General features: G+C 45.4%; 1 protein-coding gene across 1 annotated transcript in view; it reads left to right on the top strand.

Moving 5' to 3' along the window:
• The window catches only part of LOC137373244 (ral guanine nucleotide dissociation stimulator-like 1), a 75,728-nt gene extending 61,047 nt beyond the window's left edge, over positions 1-14,681 (top strand). The window contains exons 5-7 of the mRNA XM_068038094.1: positions 1,924-2,001; positions 13,708-13,898; positions 14,620-14,681. Coding sequence (XP_067894195.1) covers positions 1,924-2,001; positions 13,708-13,898; positions 14,620-14,630 — 280 coding nt within the window. The 3' untranslated portion in view covers positions 14,631-14,681. The remainder of the gene's footprint in view (positions 1-1,923; positions 2,002-13,707; positions 13,899-14,619) is intronic.
• The last annotated feature ends 848 nt before the right edge of the window (positions 14,682-15,529 follow it).

Raw genomic sequence — 15,529 nt, 5'->3', positions numbered from 1 at the left:
CCAATACAGTTCGAGGGGTTTCCCATGGATCCAGCCCCTCAGTTCAGCTTGGTGGGGGGGACCTTACACTGTGGTCTTTCCCCATTGAGCCTTTGCTGTGGCTGCCCCAAGCTTTAGTGCGACCCTCAGCACGTAGTCCTGGACCTTGGAATGTGCCAGTCTGCAACATTCGGTCGTGGACAACCCTTTGCACTGGAAGACCAGCAAGTTTCGGGCAGACCAAAGGGCGTCTTTCACCAAATTGATAGTCCTCCAGCAGCAGTTGATGTTTGTCTCGGCATGCGTCCCTGGGAACAGCCCGTCGAGCACAGACTCCTGTGTTACAGAGCTGCTTGGGATGAACCTCGACAAAAACCACTGCATCTCTTTACACACCTGCTTTGCAAAGACACATTCCAGGAGGAGGTGGGCAACCGTCTCTTCCCCACCACAGCCACCGCGGGGACATTGTGCAGAGGGGGCGAGACTTCGGGCGTGTATGAAGGATCTGACGGGAGGGATCTTCTCACCACCAGCCAAGCTATATCTTGGTGCTTGTTTGAAAGTTCTGGTGATGAAAGAACTGCGCAATCAACTGCTGTTGTCGAGTCCCAGAATAAAGCCTAGAGAGAGACCCAGGCCCCGACCCTCCTCCAGCTCCTCCTCTTAACATCAAACTGATCCTCCACTCAACATGATTTCTACATTTGTAAATTTTTGTAAATAAATAAATATTTTGTTGCAATAAGTATTCAGTTGTGCCATTGTAATTATTGGTGGATCTCCAAACAGTGCTGTTTCTCCTGATGAACTCACACAAACTCACGCACAGACACCACACATTGTAACACACGCCATTTTATTGCAAGTGACACCCTCACTCACGATCTTCCAAAAGGGCTCTGAAATATTGGGTTTTTTGACAGACATTGAAATACCTACCTTTCCTAGTCTGCTGCATTCTGTCCAGCCCCCGATGGATCATATGACCAGAAAGGCTTCAGCATGTACGTGAAGCCTCCTGCAGATATTGGAGGAACGGGCCACCGACTTGTCAGTATAAAATCCAGGACAAAGATTGCAGATATTGTAGTAACAGAAATATTAGATACGAAAAGCACAGTGAGAGAGGAAGTACCAGAGGGTCTGACATCCTTGAGGGTGGATAAATCACCAGGGCCAGATGGATTGCATTCCAAGTTGTTAAAGGAAGACAGGGAGGAAATAACGGATGCGCTGAGGATCATCTTCAAATCCTCACCGGATACGGGTGAGGTGCCACAGGATTGGAGGTCTGTGAATGTTATTACCACTATATAAAAAGGATGCGAGGGATAGGCCAAATAATTATAGGCTGGTCAGTGTGACCTCAGTGGTGGGTAAATTATTAGAATCAATTTTGAGGGATAGGATAAACTGCCACTTAGAAAGGCATGGATCAATCAGATCTCGTCAGCATGGATTTGCTGAGGGAAGGTCATGTCTTGCTAACTTGATTCAGGTTTTGGAAGTAAAAAGGATAGATGTGGGTAATGCAGTGGATGTGGTCTACATGGGTTTTATTAAGGCATTTGACAAGGTCCCGCATGGCAGTCTTGTCAGAAAATGAAAGCTCATGGGATACAGGGGAATGTGGCAGGTTGGATCCAAAATTGGCTCAGTGAGAGGAAACAAAGGATAGCAGTCAACGGGTGTTTTTGCGAATGGAAAGTGGTTTCCAGTGGTGTTCCACAGGGCTCAGCGTTGGGACCATTGCTGTTTGCGGTATATATTAATGATTTGGACTTAAATGTGGGAGGCATGATTGGGAAATTTGCTGATGCACAAAAATTGGCCTTGTAGTTGATAGTGAAGAGGATAACTATTTTTTAATGAGTGATAGCCAAATCTGGATGCAAGTGCTTCTTGAAAATGACTTCATTTGTGCTTTATGACCAATTGCAGGCGTGGAAACCTGGACAGTCCAAACTGTGAAGAACATGGAAAACTAAGATCTCAAGAAATGAGCGCCGTATTCAGAAAGTAAGTTCGATCTAATGTGTGCCTAAATTATGCTTCATGCAGATTCCAACAATGTGAAAAGAAATTGTTGGACAGCGGGCAGTTCCTGTAAAGTTATGTAGGAACTTCTTTCCCACAAAAGCATCCCATAGTAGTGCGGCGAACACCATTCCAGACCATAACAATCACATTAAAGAAGCCGCTTGACTACCTCTCTAATATTTGCATTATTCCTCGAGATCAGAGAGGTCAAAGAAGAATTGTGTCGACGCAAAAGTCAAAAGTGATAAGTCACCAGGACAAGATCAGATTCATCCGAGGATACTAAAGGAAGTAAGGGTCGAAATTGCAGAGGCACTGGCCATAATCTTTCAGTCCTCCTTAGATACAGGGTGGTTATGGAGGACTAGAGAATTGCAAATGTTATACCTTATGTTCAGAGAAGGGTGTAAGGATATGCGCATCAACTACAGACCAGTTAGTTTAACCTCAGTGGTGGGAAAGCTTTTAGAAAAGAAGGTCTGTGGCAAAATTAACAGTCACTTGGACAAATGTTGATTCATTTAGGAAAGCCAGCACATGTTTAATCATGTTTGTCTTGAATTTTTTTGATGAGGTCAGGGGTTGATGAGGGTAACGTGGTCCATATGGTGTACATGGGTTTCAAAAAGATATTTGATAATGTTCCACATAACAAATTTGTCAGCAAAGTTGAAGGCCATGGAAGAAAAGGGACAGTGACAGCACGGATTTGAAGTTGGTTGAGTGACAGGAAACAGACAGTAGTGATGAATAGTTTTTTTCTGGACTAGAGGAAAATATATAGTGAGGTTCCCCAGGGATCCATATTGGGACATTGCTTTTCTTGATCTATATTAATGACTTTGACTTGGGTGTGCAGAGCACATTTTCAAAATTTGCACTTGGGACAAAACTTGGAAGTATTATGAACTCGAGGAGGATAATGATAGACTTCAAGAGGACACAGTCAAGCTGGTGGAATCAGTGGACTTGTGGCAGATGAAATTTAATGCAGCAAATCAGTTTTGGTAGCAAGTGTTTTCTTTTGCACAACCATCCTGCAGCCTCATGAATTCAATGATTTGCATTCTGCACGGTTCTATAACACCTCTAGATAACACCCTGTAGCTAGCTGGTAAATTGTATCTTTGCAGCAAGGCAAGCCAGTTATAGTCAGCCGCTTTAACTCCATCTCCCTTCAACCACCCCTCCCCCAATAAAGGAGATGCTCAGCATGGTAAACCACTTCATCTGGTGGTTTGGGAAAGAAATGAAAAAAGCATACACATTGAACTCCTCCTTTTCCACCTCTTTTCATTCTTTCCATTCTTTGCTTTTCTGTGCTCTGGATGTTGGTGGAATTGTTTGCCAGTTTATGTGCTTCAAGAATGGTTAATTGGGGTCGCTGTTCAAAACTCAGTTAGGGCACACAAGAATTTTCACCACTGCTCAGCTGATAACTTTTTGGCCATAGCAATTACATTAAAGGAGATGATTGATTGCCTCTCTAATATTTGCCCTACATTCCTGGAGATTAGAGAGGTTTTTATCATACAAATTGTATCAACACAAACATCCAAAACTCTTCAGTGGAAAATTGCTCCTCCTTCAATATCAAGCTCTTGATTTTTTTTTTACCTTAGATTGACATTGCTGGACTCTGCAGTCAGGGTAAAATATTGAAGAATTGGGCTCCTCTCCTCCTTCCCCCTCTCTTTATGCCCCACTCCACCACTCAATCTCACTATGAGGTCTAGCAAACTTCCTTTCAAAGTTTGAAGAAAAATGTAAATCATCATCTAGGTGCAGTCATACATCTGGAGCGTGACCTGTTCTTGGTAGACATTCAACTCTGTGTTGCCATTGAATGTTTTGCATTGTGTCACAATCTAACTTGCCCAGCTGACTCCTGAATTCATGGCTTCAAGTACATCCCCCAAGTGGTTATTATTCATGTCAAATCCTGATAGATAAATGCTTTCAAGAGCAGGCAGTTTCGCATCCATGCAATTCTGCGGAAGCCATCAAAGATAAACAGGAACCCTAGTTAAGTTTATCCCCCCACCCAGATGCTGAGGTCATTTTACTGCTCTGGATCAAAAATGTTAACTCAGGAGAGATATGGGATGAAACCCAGGATTATTCTGCTTTGTGCTGCTCTTTAACTAAACTCGGAGCTCTAAGTGGGGGAAGCAAAGATAAAGCATCAAAACAGCTTTTCAACAAAACATCCCATAATTGCTAATGTGAAATTAAGCTCGGTGAAATTGGGGGCTGTGCATTATAAGAAATGCTTGCTAAACTGGTGCACTACATCAAACAATACATTGAGTTGTGTCCGCAATAAGGATTGTGTCGTAGTGGTCATAAAGAGCTTGAGTATTTTTTAAAGAGATAAGGGAGTTGACCCCTCACCCACTTTAGATGAGCAAAGCTAGTCCGTTAGACTACATTAGTCCTAATTAACATTACAAGGTACCTGTCTCTTGTACTGGGAGGTATGTAGTGATGAAGTACATACAGGGGCCAAAATACCACCATTTCCTAATTGAGGAAAGTCTAATTCATGTTAAAATACTGTGCTAGTTGGACATGTTGTTTGGCAAATTAACATCCACTTTAATCCAAGTTTCATGGGTGGAGGGAGGTTTGAAGCTGCTGTTTTTGTTTTAAACAGCAGAGTGGTTTTCAACATGTGAATATTGTGTTTATTCAAACAAATCTCAACAGCAACAACAACTGGTATTTATGTAGTTTCTTTAATGTAGTAAAACGTTCTAAGAAGCTTCAGAGGAGCATTATTTAACAAAGTTTGGCACCGAGCAACAGTAGGTTGCATTAGAGTAGATGCCCAAAAGCACAGTCAAAGAGGTAGGTTTTAAGGAGAGTCTTAAAGGAGGAGAGCAAGGCAGAGATTTAGAGGGGAATTTTATCGTGGCGGCGGAGGTCACGATGTCCAGAAAAATGGATGATGTGATCCCCACGTTGTCTCTGCTTCAGAAGGCTCACTGAATGTAGTGTCAATCAGGCACATACATGGACAGTGGCGGGATTTCTACAGGAGCAAGGACCTTGTCATTGAAAATCTCACATTGGAGAGCTGCCAGCCAATCAGATGCCAGAAACTGCAGCACCACTGTGGAGACCAAGGAGGGTCGCTGGACCCAGGCCACAGGTAGGTCAGAGTGGGAGGCGGGGCGGGGGGGGGGTGGGGGGGGTGGGTGGAGAGTCGGGTTGGTAGCAAGGGCTTGGGAGAGGGGGATGGTTGGCTCTCAGCACATCCCACTCCCCCGCCCTTTCCCGATGTAGTGTCCCTTGTATAGGCACTAAGTGCCTTTACACTCCAGATCACGGTTTGCTATGTCGTGCTTCTCATGCAGCAACAGGGTCGCCTGTCGCATGGCCAATTGCGGCTGCAACGGGAAGAGACCCTTAACTGGGGGTTAACTGCCCAGTTAAGGGCCTCAATTGGTGGCGGTGGCAGGGGGGGCGGTGGTGAGGGAGGCTGTTCATAGGCCTTCTTGCCCTGGACTAAATTTTGACAGAGGCGGGATGGTAGCGGCAACCCCTGCCCCGCCACCATCACAGCATATTTTATGTTCTCCCCACCTCCAAACCTGCCGCAGGGTAGATCATAAAATTCCCCCCTTCGGGTGGAGTTTCCAGAGCTCAGGGTCTTGGCATCTGAAGGCCCGGCCGCCATTGGTGAAACAATTAAAATCAGAGATGCTCAAGAGGCCACAATCGGAGGAAAGTAAGCAAAGTGCATCCATGCATAATTAACCTGAACTCCAGAATACTACAATTACACTATCCAAGATTGCACTTTCTCCAGTTCGATCACATCCTTACACTTTCTCCAGTGCCACCACCATCCAAGAGTACTTTCAGTGTCTACTTAAGAAGTGATGGTTTCAGAGACTGAAAGAATGATAATGAATCATGAAAGTAAATAATATAGTACAGTGCAGCTGATTAGAGATTTCAGATGACTCCGTAGGGATATAATTTTGTTGATGTGTAATGTGGGAAAATGTGGATTTGTCCACATTGGCAGGTCGAATAGAAATGCAGTATTATTATTATTTAAATGGAGAGACTGCAGAACTCTGTGGTACAGTAGGATCTGTCTATCCTGGTAGATGATTCACAAAAAGTATGCACGTTGAGCAAGTGATCAGGAAGGAAAATGGAATGTTGTCATTTATTGCAAGGGGAATGGAATATAAATGTCAGGAAGTTTTGCTACAGTTGTACAGGGCATTGGTGAGATCACACCGAGGGTACTGCGTAACATTTTGGTCCCCTTACTTAAGAAAGGATAAAACTGCATTCGAAGCAGTTCAGAGAAGGTTCACGCGACTGATTTCTGGGATGAAGTGGTTCTCTTATGAGGAAAAGTTGACAGTTTGGCACTGTATCCATTGAAGTTTCAAAGTTTGAGTATTTTATTGAAACATATAAGATCTTGAGGGGACTTGACAGGAGGGATGCTGAAAGGATGTTTCCCCTTATGAGAGTGACCAGAACTAGGGGAAACAGTTTAAAAATTAGGTGTCTCCCATTTAAGACGGAGATGAGAAATCTTCCCCAGAGAGCAGTGGAGGCAGGGTCATTGAATATTTGTAAGGCAGAGTTAGATAGATTCTTGATTAACTCGGAGAGTTGAGACCAAAATCAGATCAGTCATGATCTTATCAAATGTGGAGCAAGCTCAAGGGGCCAAATCGCCTACTCCTGCTCCTAATTCGGATGTTTGTATGTATACATTGGAGATAGAGACTTCAGTTCTGTGGGACTACAGAAGAGTGCTTTGGGCCAAGTTTTCTAGACAGTACAGATTAAATTCTATGCATTGTGAGTCAGCGGAGTAGAGCCTCTTTAACTCAGTAATTTATTTCCACCTGAGATTTTGTTAATGGGGTATCCTCTCGTAGTGGCGATCTTTTGAACTGATTTTTCTTTTTAAACTTTTTCTGCAATGTCACTGGTTGAGTGTTTATTCAAGTCTATGTAACGTGTCCTCCTAAGCAGTATGAAAATGGTTAAGGAAGAGAGGCTTCCTTGACATAACAAATGAACTTTGGCTTCTTCTTCAGGTCATGTTTCCACTGTGTTTCAACCTAGAGATGCTGTTTTCTTTAACAAACATAACTACCACCCCCACCCCCAAACAAAATTAAAAATTTCCTTGGCCTTGCCCTTCTATTTCTGCAGCCTCCTCAAGCCCAATACTGGAATTTCTGTGTTCCTCCAATTCTACCCTTTTGTGCATCGACTGATGTTTGCAAAAATTATAGTACTTCATTTCCTAAGCTGTATGTTTTTACAGCCAATATGATTCAGCACCCTTAAAAATATGGCCCATCAAGGTTTTGGAACTGATGTAAAATAGCTTTTATCCCTGGATTTAACTATGCCAACTGACTTGAATGTTGTTGCACTGAAGTCAGATGATGTAAAGACAGTCCCTCCAGTACAAAATATTTCTACGAATATAAGGCTTTTACTGCATGACACTGCAGTCTACTGCAACCTGACCACCCACACCCCACCACACCCCGTGCCAGCTAGTTTAGTCGGAATGGAATCGGTTGTCTCCACAGAGCCCATGTTGGTCAACAGAATATGGAATTGCTGTGCAATAAGATTAGATTTGTTATATGTGCAGCTTTTAAAATGCATGTTCATCTATACCCAGTATTGGCAAGGGTCTGTAGAAGTGAAACCATGTGTTGCTGGAACAGCACTGTCAGTCTCACTAAGTCTCAATTGTTGTGTGAAAAAAATTTTGCTTTTGGAGCTTATTCTTGGCAAAATATAAAGTTCCTGTAACATACCCCCTCCATAAACTTCATCTCATCTAGAACTCTGTCCATATCCTAATTTGCATCAAGTCCCATCACTCCTGTGTTCACCAACCTACATTGTCTCCTGGTCTCCACCAACTCTGGCCTGTTGTGCATCTCCCACTTCCTTTGCCCCACCATTAGTATGGTCTTCAGCTGTCTAGGCCATAAGCTTAAAAATCCACCCCACAAACATCTCCACCTCTCTCCTTTAAGAAGCTCATGAAAAATCAATCTCTGGCCAAGCTTTTGGTCACCTATTATAATATCTTCATCTTTGTCTTGGTATCAGGTTTCGTGTGATTAACCTCCTGTGACGTGCCATGGGATGTTTTATTGTGTTAAAGGTTTGGGTTTCAATATTGTAATAGCTTCACTGTACAACTGATCGCTTGTTCTGCTTATTTTTTATGACAAGACCAATTAAACTGCCTAGTAAGTAATGCTATATGGTCACCAGTACTAAACAGGGAGCTGAAAGTGAGTGAGTGGCAAGCTGACTATATTGGAGCATCTCATTAGATATCCTTAACTATACCTGACTGTCCTCTATTATAGGAGTGTCCTTGAAGGTCGAGGCCAACGGAGCCATCATCCATCCCCCTCCAGCTTCGCAATTGGAGAAAGTTGAGGCTTCCTGATCTATGCGGGGCAGCCGGAGTTTGTCACACCTGTGGCAAATCTGGTCACATGGCAACCAAAGCACAGTCGTCTGCAAGAACTGCAAGAAGGAAGGCCATCAGACCAAGGACTGTAAACAGAATAAGTGCAGCAACCTGTGCTCTGGGGCAGGTCAGCTCTACAAAACCTGCCCCAAACATTGCCTCAGTTATGCTCAGGCGGCAAGGTCCAAGGAAAGGCCGGGAGAAGGAACAGTGAATACGTCTGGTGCTGGGAAGGAGACAAGCAATCCTCTCCACAGTGAGGAAAGTCTACCTGAGAAGGAGAAGAAAGGGGAGGCAGCTGCAAGCAGCGACCCAACACCTACCCCGTGCCCGGAAGCCGGGCAGACAGAATCAATAGAGGAGGAGGCAGCAGATGGACAAACTGGTCAGTGGCAAATGGTACAAAGGAAAACCACAAAGAAGAAACCTCCAAAAAAGGAAAAGGCCAGCACCCAAACCAGTGACAAGAGGAGGTTACCGTCTGAGACAGACTATGGCAGCTCCCCCGCATTGGACGAGGAAGGGCTGGAACGATGGCACCTGCAAAAGAAACGGCAGAACTCAAAGCAGCTGGAAGATAAAGCCCCCCAGCTCCAGGGTACTGGAAGCTGTGATGGGCCCAGTGTGCCCCAAACCCAGCGAGATGCCCAGCGCATCCAAGCTCCGGGACACCGAGAGCAATGAAGCATCTGGCGCACTGCAGCTCCAGGAAGCCAGGAGCAGCAATGTCTTCGAGGAGGAACGGAGGGGAAAAACACCAACAGCAGAGGACAGCCCAAGCCTTGCTGCCTAGAAGACCCCCCGTTGACACCCCAGCGGAACAAGACCCCCCCCCCCCCCACAATGTGTAACCAGGAGGGGTTTCTGAGCCCGACAAATGTGAAACAGCTTGTGTACACTATTGGTATGCAGGAACATACCCAAGGACAAGGACTAACAAGGACACCTGGTGTGGGAAGCAACACACAACTTTAAAATGGATATAAAGATTGCTTTGATTAACCTCGCCAAGGTCAAAGCTGACCTGCTGTTTCTGCGGGAGTATGGAATACCGCACCTCGGCACCTAGAGGCAATGGTCGCGATAGTGGTCACAAGGGTCATCAATCTGGTCGGGGGAAATGATTCCCATTCCTCTGGCCTTAGTATTCTGCTGTGGGGAAGCAACTTCATCATCTCCGAAGTTAAGGAGGTGGTGGGCAGTCGACTCCTCGTAGCAGATGTAATGTACAATACTGCTCTGCTCTGGGTGGTCAACGTTTACACCCTGGCTCAATGCAGCGAGCGGCTGACCATTTTCCACCAGCTCCCACTGCTGCTGACAACATCCAGACTGGTCATTCTAGGTGGTGGCTTCAACTGCATTATTAACGCAGCTGGAAGATCCAGCAAGGACCACAGCAAATTGGACGCTACGTCTAGATTCCTAATGGAAACAGTAAAAGAAGCCAAGCTGCACCACATCTTTAGCAACTCTGCAGATGGAGTGCAGCGTAGATACACCTGGTCAAGACTGGACGGGTCTGCCTGTTCCAGAATTGACTTCCTGTTTGTGTCCCGTGCTTTCATGGTCAGATCCACCAACGTCAAGCCTGTGTTCTTCTCTGACCACTGCCTCTTACTGGCCGACTGTCACTTACAAGACGACCAGCAGGCTAGCAGGGGAACATGGAAGCTCAATGTTATACTGCTCACCCCAGAAAATGTTGAGGAACTCAAAAGGAATTACAAACGTTGGACAACCATGAAACCCCTCTTTGAGTCTCCAGTGCATTGGCGGGAGGCGATCAAGGAGAATATCAAGAAGTTCTTTACCTTCAAAGGTGTTCAGAAAACGAGAGACACACAGAGGGAAATGTCCTGACTCCAAAAAAGAATGCAAAATCTGCTGTGGCTGCATTCGATGGGGGTTGAGGTCAAGGAGGATCTCCAAGAGGTGAAGAGCCGGCAGGCCTCGCTCTTTGCCACGGAGGCTCCAAGATCATCTTCCGGTCCAGAGTCCGTTCCGTTCAGCAGGATGAGACGTGCTTGCGTTTTTTTCTTCCAAAAGGTACAGAGAGCTCTGTGATCAGCAGCCTGAAAGAAGAGAATGGCTCGGTAACATCTTCGCAGTCTGACATACAAAGAATTAGCAAATCCTTTTATGCTGGGCTGTATGACGTGAAGCCCGGGGACAGCACGGCCTCCCAGTCATCTATCATGGAGGTCTTAGATGTCAGTATGCGGGAGAGCCTGGACAAACTGGCAAAGGCCATCAGGTCCTTCGAGACGAGTAAAACTCCCAGAAGCGACGGCTTACCGGTTGAGTTGTATTCGGCTCTGTGGGACTGGATCGGCCCAGACCTGCTGGAAGTATACAAGAGTATGCTTCTGACCAGCAGCATGTCAGAATCCATGAGGAAAGGCATTATCACCCTCATTAACAAGTGGAAGGGGTAGAGGCGGAGATCAGAAATTGGCGGCTCATCTCACTGCTGAATGGTGACTGCAAGATCCTGTCCAAAGTCATCATCAGTCGGGTCAAGTCTGCTCTGGAGTTGGTGATCCATCCTGACCAGACCTGTACTGTACCTGGCAGGAAGATCTCTGATAGTCTCCTGCTACTCAGGGATACGATTGCCTATGTACAGGACAGGAGGGTGGACACCTGCCTTATCAGCTTGGACCAGGAGAAGGCGTTTAACAGGATATTGCACACATACATGATGGACGTGCTCTCCAAAATGGGGCTTGGGGAGGGAATCCGCAATTAGATCAAACTGCTCTACACAAACATCAGTAGTGCAGTCTCAATCAATGGGTGGGAATCAGAAAGTTTTCCCGATCCAATCTGGAGTCAGGCAGGGCTGTCCTCTCTCCTCTGTCTTGTTTGTTTGCTGTATAGAACCCTTTTCTGAGTCCATTAGGAAGGATGTGGGCATTAGAGGAATGACAATCCCAGGCAGCGGAGGCACTCGGGTCAAAACCTCCCTGTAAATGGACGACGTTGCTGTCTTCTGCTCGGATCCACTGTCCGTTCGCAGATTAATGAGCATCTGTGTCCAGTTCGAACTGGTCTCGGGAGTCAAAGTAAACAGCGGCAAGTGCGAGGCCATGTTCTTTGGGAACTGAGCCGACCGATCCTTTGTCCCGTTCACCGTCAGGTCAGACTACCTGAAGGTGCTGGGGATATGGTTCGGAAGGGCTGGGGTGTGCGCCAAAACTTGGAAGGAGCGAGTAGCCAGGGTACACCATAAACTCAGCTTCTGGGAGCAGCGATCTCTCTCCGCCGTGGGTAAGAACCTGGTCATCGGATCCGAGGTGCTCACGCTGTTGCTGTATGTGGCGCAGGTCTGGCCCATACCTCACTCCTGCACCGTGGCGGTCACCTGAGCCATTTTCCGCTTCATTTGGAGATGCTAAATGGACCGTGTCCACAGGGACACAATGTTCAAACCTCTGCATTAGGGCGGAAAAAACATACCCAACGTCGCCCTCAGCCTGATGATCACCTTCGTGTGCGGCTGCATCAAGCTGTGTGGAGAGCCCCAGTATGAAAACACCAAGTGTCATTATGTGCTGAGGTTCTATCTGTCCCCGGTGTTGTGAAGTATGGGTCTGGTCACATTGCCGCAGAATGCGGCATCCAGTTGGACCGTGCCGTATCACCTATCGTTCGTGGAAAAGGTTGTGCGGAAAAACACCTTTGACTACCAATCCATCAGGCAGTGGTCTTCACAGAATGTCCTCAAGGCCCGACTGCATAAGGAGATGGTGGATCCTGTCGGACGGTTCCCCGAGCAGACTGCCAAAGACATTTGGCAGAATCCCTCATCACCAGAACTTTCAAGCAAGCACCATGAGACGTAGCTTGGCAGGTGGTGAGAAGGGCCCTCCCCGTCAGATCCTTCCTGCATGTCCGGAGTCTTACCCCCTCTGCACGCTGCCCTCGAGGTGGCGGTGGTGGGGAAGAGACTGTTGCCCACCTCTTTCTGGAATGTACCTTTGCAAGCAGATGTGGAAAGAGATGCAGTGGTGTTTGTCGAGGTTCAAACCAAGCAGCTCTGTGCTCTACAGGCTGTTCCTAGAGACACACACCGAGATAAACATCAACTGCTTTTGGAGGACTATCAATTCGATGAAAGATTGGTCTGCCCGAAACTTGCTAATCTTCCAGCGCAAAGAGTTGTCCACGACCAAATGTTGCAGATTGGCACATTCCATGGTCCAGGACTATGTGCTGAGGGATGCACTAAAGCTTGGGGCAGCCGCCGCAAAGAATCAATGGGGAAAGACCACTGTGGAAGGGTCCTCCTGCCATAGTGAACTGAGGTGCTGGACCCATGGAAAACCGCTCAGGCTGTATACACTGAATATGGCTGAGCTGTAAAATGTACATGGCATGTAAAATGGAATGGAAGCAACTGACTCCTATAATTGAAGAAAACTGATTTCCTTTGCACTTTTTGGAATGTCAACTTAGTGCTGCTTTGAACTGCTTTGTAATGTATTTTTTACAGATTTTTATGAATAAAGTATATTTTTGAGAAAAAAATTATAGGAGTGTCCAAGCCTTGGCGACTTAGCCCTCAGAGCCCAAGCAACCAAGTCATCTTTATACTTGTAGCTTTTATTTGCTTGGTTCGTCCTGTTGGAATTTTGGTGAAGGTTTGTAAAGATCTTTTTGTAACCCACTTCTGCCTGACTGTTGGAAAAAGCCAAATCCGAACACAAAGACCTGTTTGTATAAGTATCTTCAAATGCATGCAAAATAATTTTATATAAGCCCTGAGGCTCATATATGTGACTGCCAAAGATGAAAACTTGGGAACGCCATCACCTCTAAGTCCCCTTCCAAGTCAAACACCATCATGATTTGGACATATTCTGCCGTTCCTTCAGCCTCATTGGGACAAAATCCTGGAGCTCCCTCCCTGATGGCACTGTGGGAGTACCTTCACCACATGGACTGCTGCAGTTCAAGAAAGTAGCTCAGCACCACCCTCTCAGGGCAACTAGGAATGGGCAATAAATACTGGCCTTGCTAGTGACACCCTTATCCCAAGAATAAATTACAAATAAACAGCCTTAATTTATTGAGTTTAAAATTACAACATTAGAAGCTTCCAAATTACCAGTTAGAATTTTATTTCTAAACATTTTTGCTTCTCCTGACAAACAGTTACTGACTCTGTCTTGCATGTATATTTCCAGCGCAATAGCCTCGATTCTGCAAGCCTGGCTGGACCAGTTTTCTGAAAACTTCAACATTCCAAATTACACATGCCTGCAGAAGATTCTCAAACACCTGAGGCAGACGATGCCAGGCTCAGAACTGGAGAAACAGGCCCAGAAACTCCTCGAACAATTTCAGCAGCAAGAAGTGGCAGAACAGGAGCTGGACAGTAAGATTAATCTTTGTGTAGCAATGAAAAAAATTGTTTCAATTTTAAAAGCTATGGAGGTGGAGGGTGGGACTGGGGGAGATATGTTCCCCTTTTTTGATGATGGCTGCAATTGCAATTCTGGAGCTTATTTTCAATTCATCACTGAGAAGTTATATTATACCATGCAGGTAGAGTAACATAAGAGCCAGAAACACTCTTACTCCAAATTCCGTTCCTTCAAAAGAGAATCTGTTTTTTTGCTGTATTGCAAATCTCACCAGTCAGCTTTTGATGTAACATTTAAACTATTGTAGCAGGACAAAGGAACCAGTTAGAAGAGTTTTTTAAATGACCAGTTATTACAGTGTGGAATGCTTTACCTCAAATAACGTCATTTAAGAGGGAATTGGATCATCATTTGAACAATATAACAGGATCTGGGAAGCAGGACAGGAAAATGAGATTGCAGTTGATGGATCCAGTTGAGAGTAAGGACCAGCACAGACACCTTTGGCCAATTGACTGCCTTCTGTGTTGTAATTTCTGTGTTTCAAAGTGAAGCATCTTTAGAAAGAGCTTGAATTGCTGCCAGTTAAACTGTTAATTCCAGGGCTCAATGGTAACTCACAGGTATTGAGTATTTGAATCACTATGAAAGATAAGATGGTTTAATTATGCAATGGATTGTGATGGAATTAATTAAATTGGTGGAATGACGTTTTGCCACTTCGTTCACCAGTGATCTTTTAGACCAGTGTTGTGCAATGGAAATCACCAACGTGCCATACATTTGGCTCCGACAGAACCATTTTAGCCATCTGTACTAATTTTCACAAAAAACATCACAGTATTGCAGAATTACGAATTGGATTTGTCAGCACAAATGAAAGAATCAATTCTGAATGGAATAGTGATGCGCCCAAGTGTTCATTTAGGCATGATGTATAAAACTTTTCGTTTTGAATGGCAATCTGAAGTAAACTAATTCAAGACACCCACTGAATAGCCATGAGTTCCTGGAGAGTTTGCCACTCTGTCCACTGGCTTTGAAGTTCAGTTGTATTTCCTTTTGGATTTTTGAAATTACTTCAGAATTTATAGTTTAGCTAAGTTGATTAGAAATGAATCACGGAGCGAGTGTTGTACTGATGTTGATTGGAAGAGGGAGTCGGGAAACCGGCCGGAAGATGACAGCAGGACGGTCGACAGAAGCAGGTGGGTAATTAATTCATTAAATAACATATTTAAATCCTGTTCCCATCGCTGAGCGGCAAGGGGGCCGCCACGAGGCCTCACCGGCATAATATGGGGCGGGGCCTTTCTGGCATTGAGGCCCACAGGCATTTTCTGGGCCCTCCCGCCACGACCGCTGATGTTGCAAGGGCTGGTAAAATCCAGCCCATGGACACTGGCAAACCATGTCTTTCAGCTTTAATTGTACCATTGCAAAGCAGCAAGGCTAATTGACCCTTAAATGGATAATTTTTGTCTTTACTTCAGTGTTTAAGTGGTCCATGGTACTGGAAACATCATTAATCTTTGTCTTTTTCACATTTGATCAGGAACTGTTCAACAAAGTAGTGGTCCACCACTGCCTGGGGTGCATCTGGTCTCAGCGGCACAAAAAGAAAAATCAGCACCTGGCATCT

The sequence above is a fragment of the Heterodontus francisci genome, chromosome 8, assembly GCF_036365525.1.
Source record: "Heterodontus francisci isolate sHetFra1 chromosome 8, sHetFra1.hap1, whole genome shotgun sequence".
Taxonomy (NCBI): Eukaryota; Metazoa; Chordata; class Chondrichthyes; order Heterodontiformes; family Heterodontidae; genus Heterodontus; species Heterodontus francisci.
The sequence above is the reverse complement of the archived record's forward strand: the minus strand, read 5'-3'. Positions and strand labels throughout refer to the sequence as shown.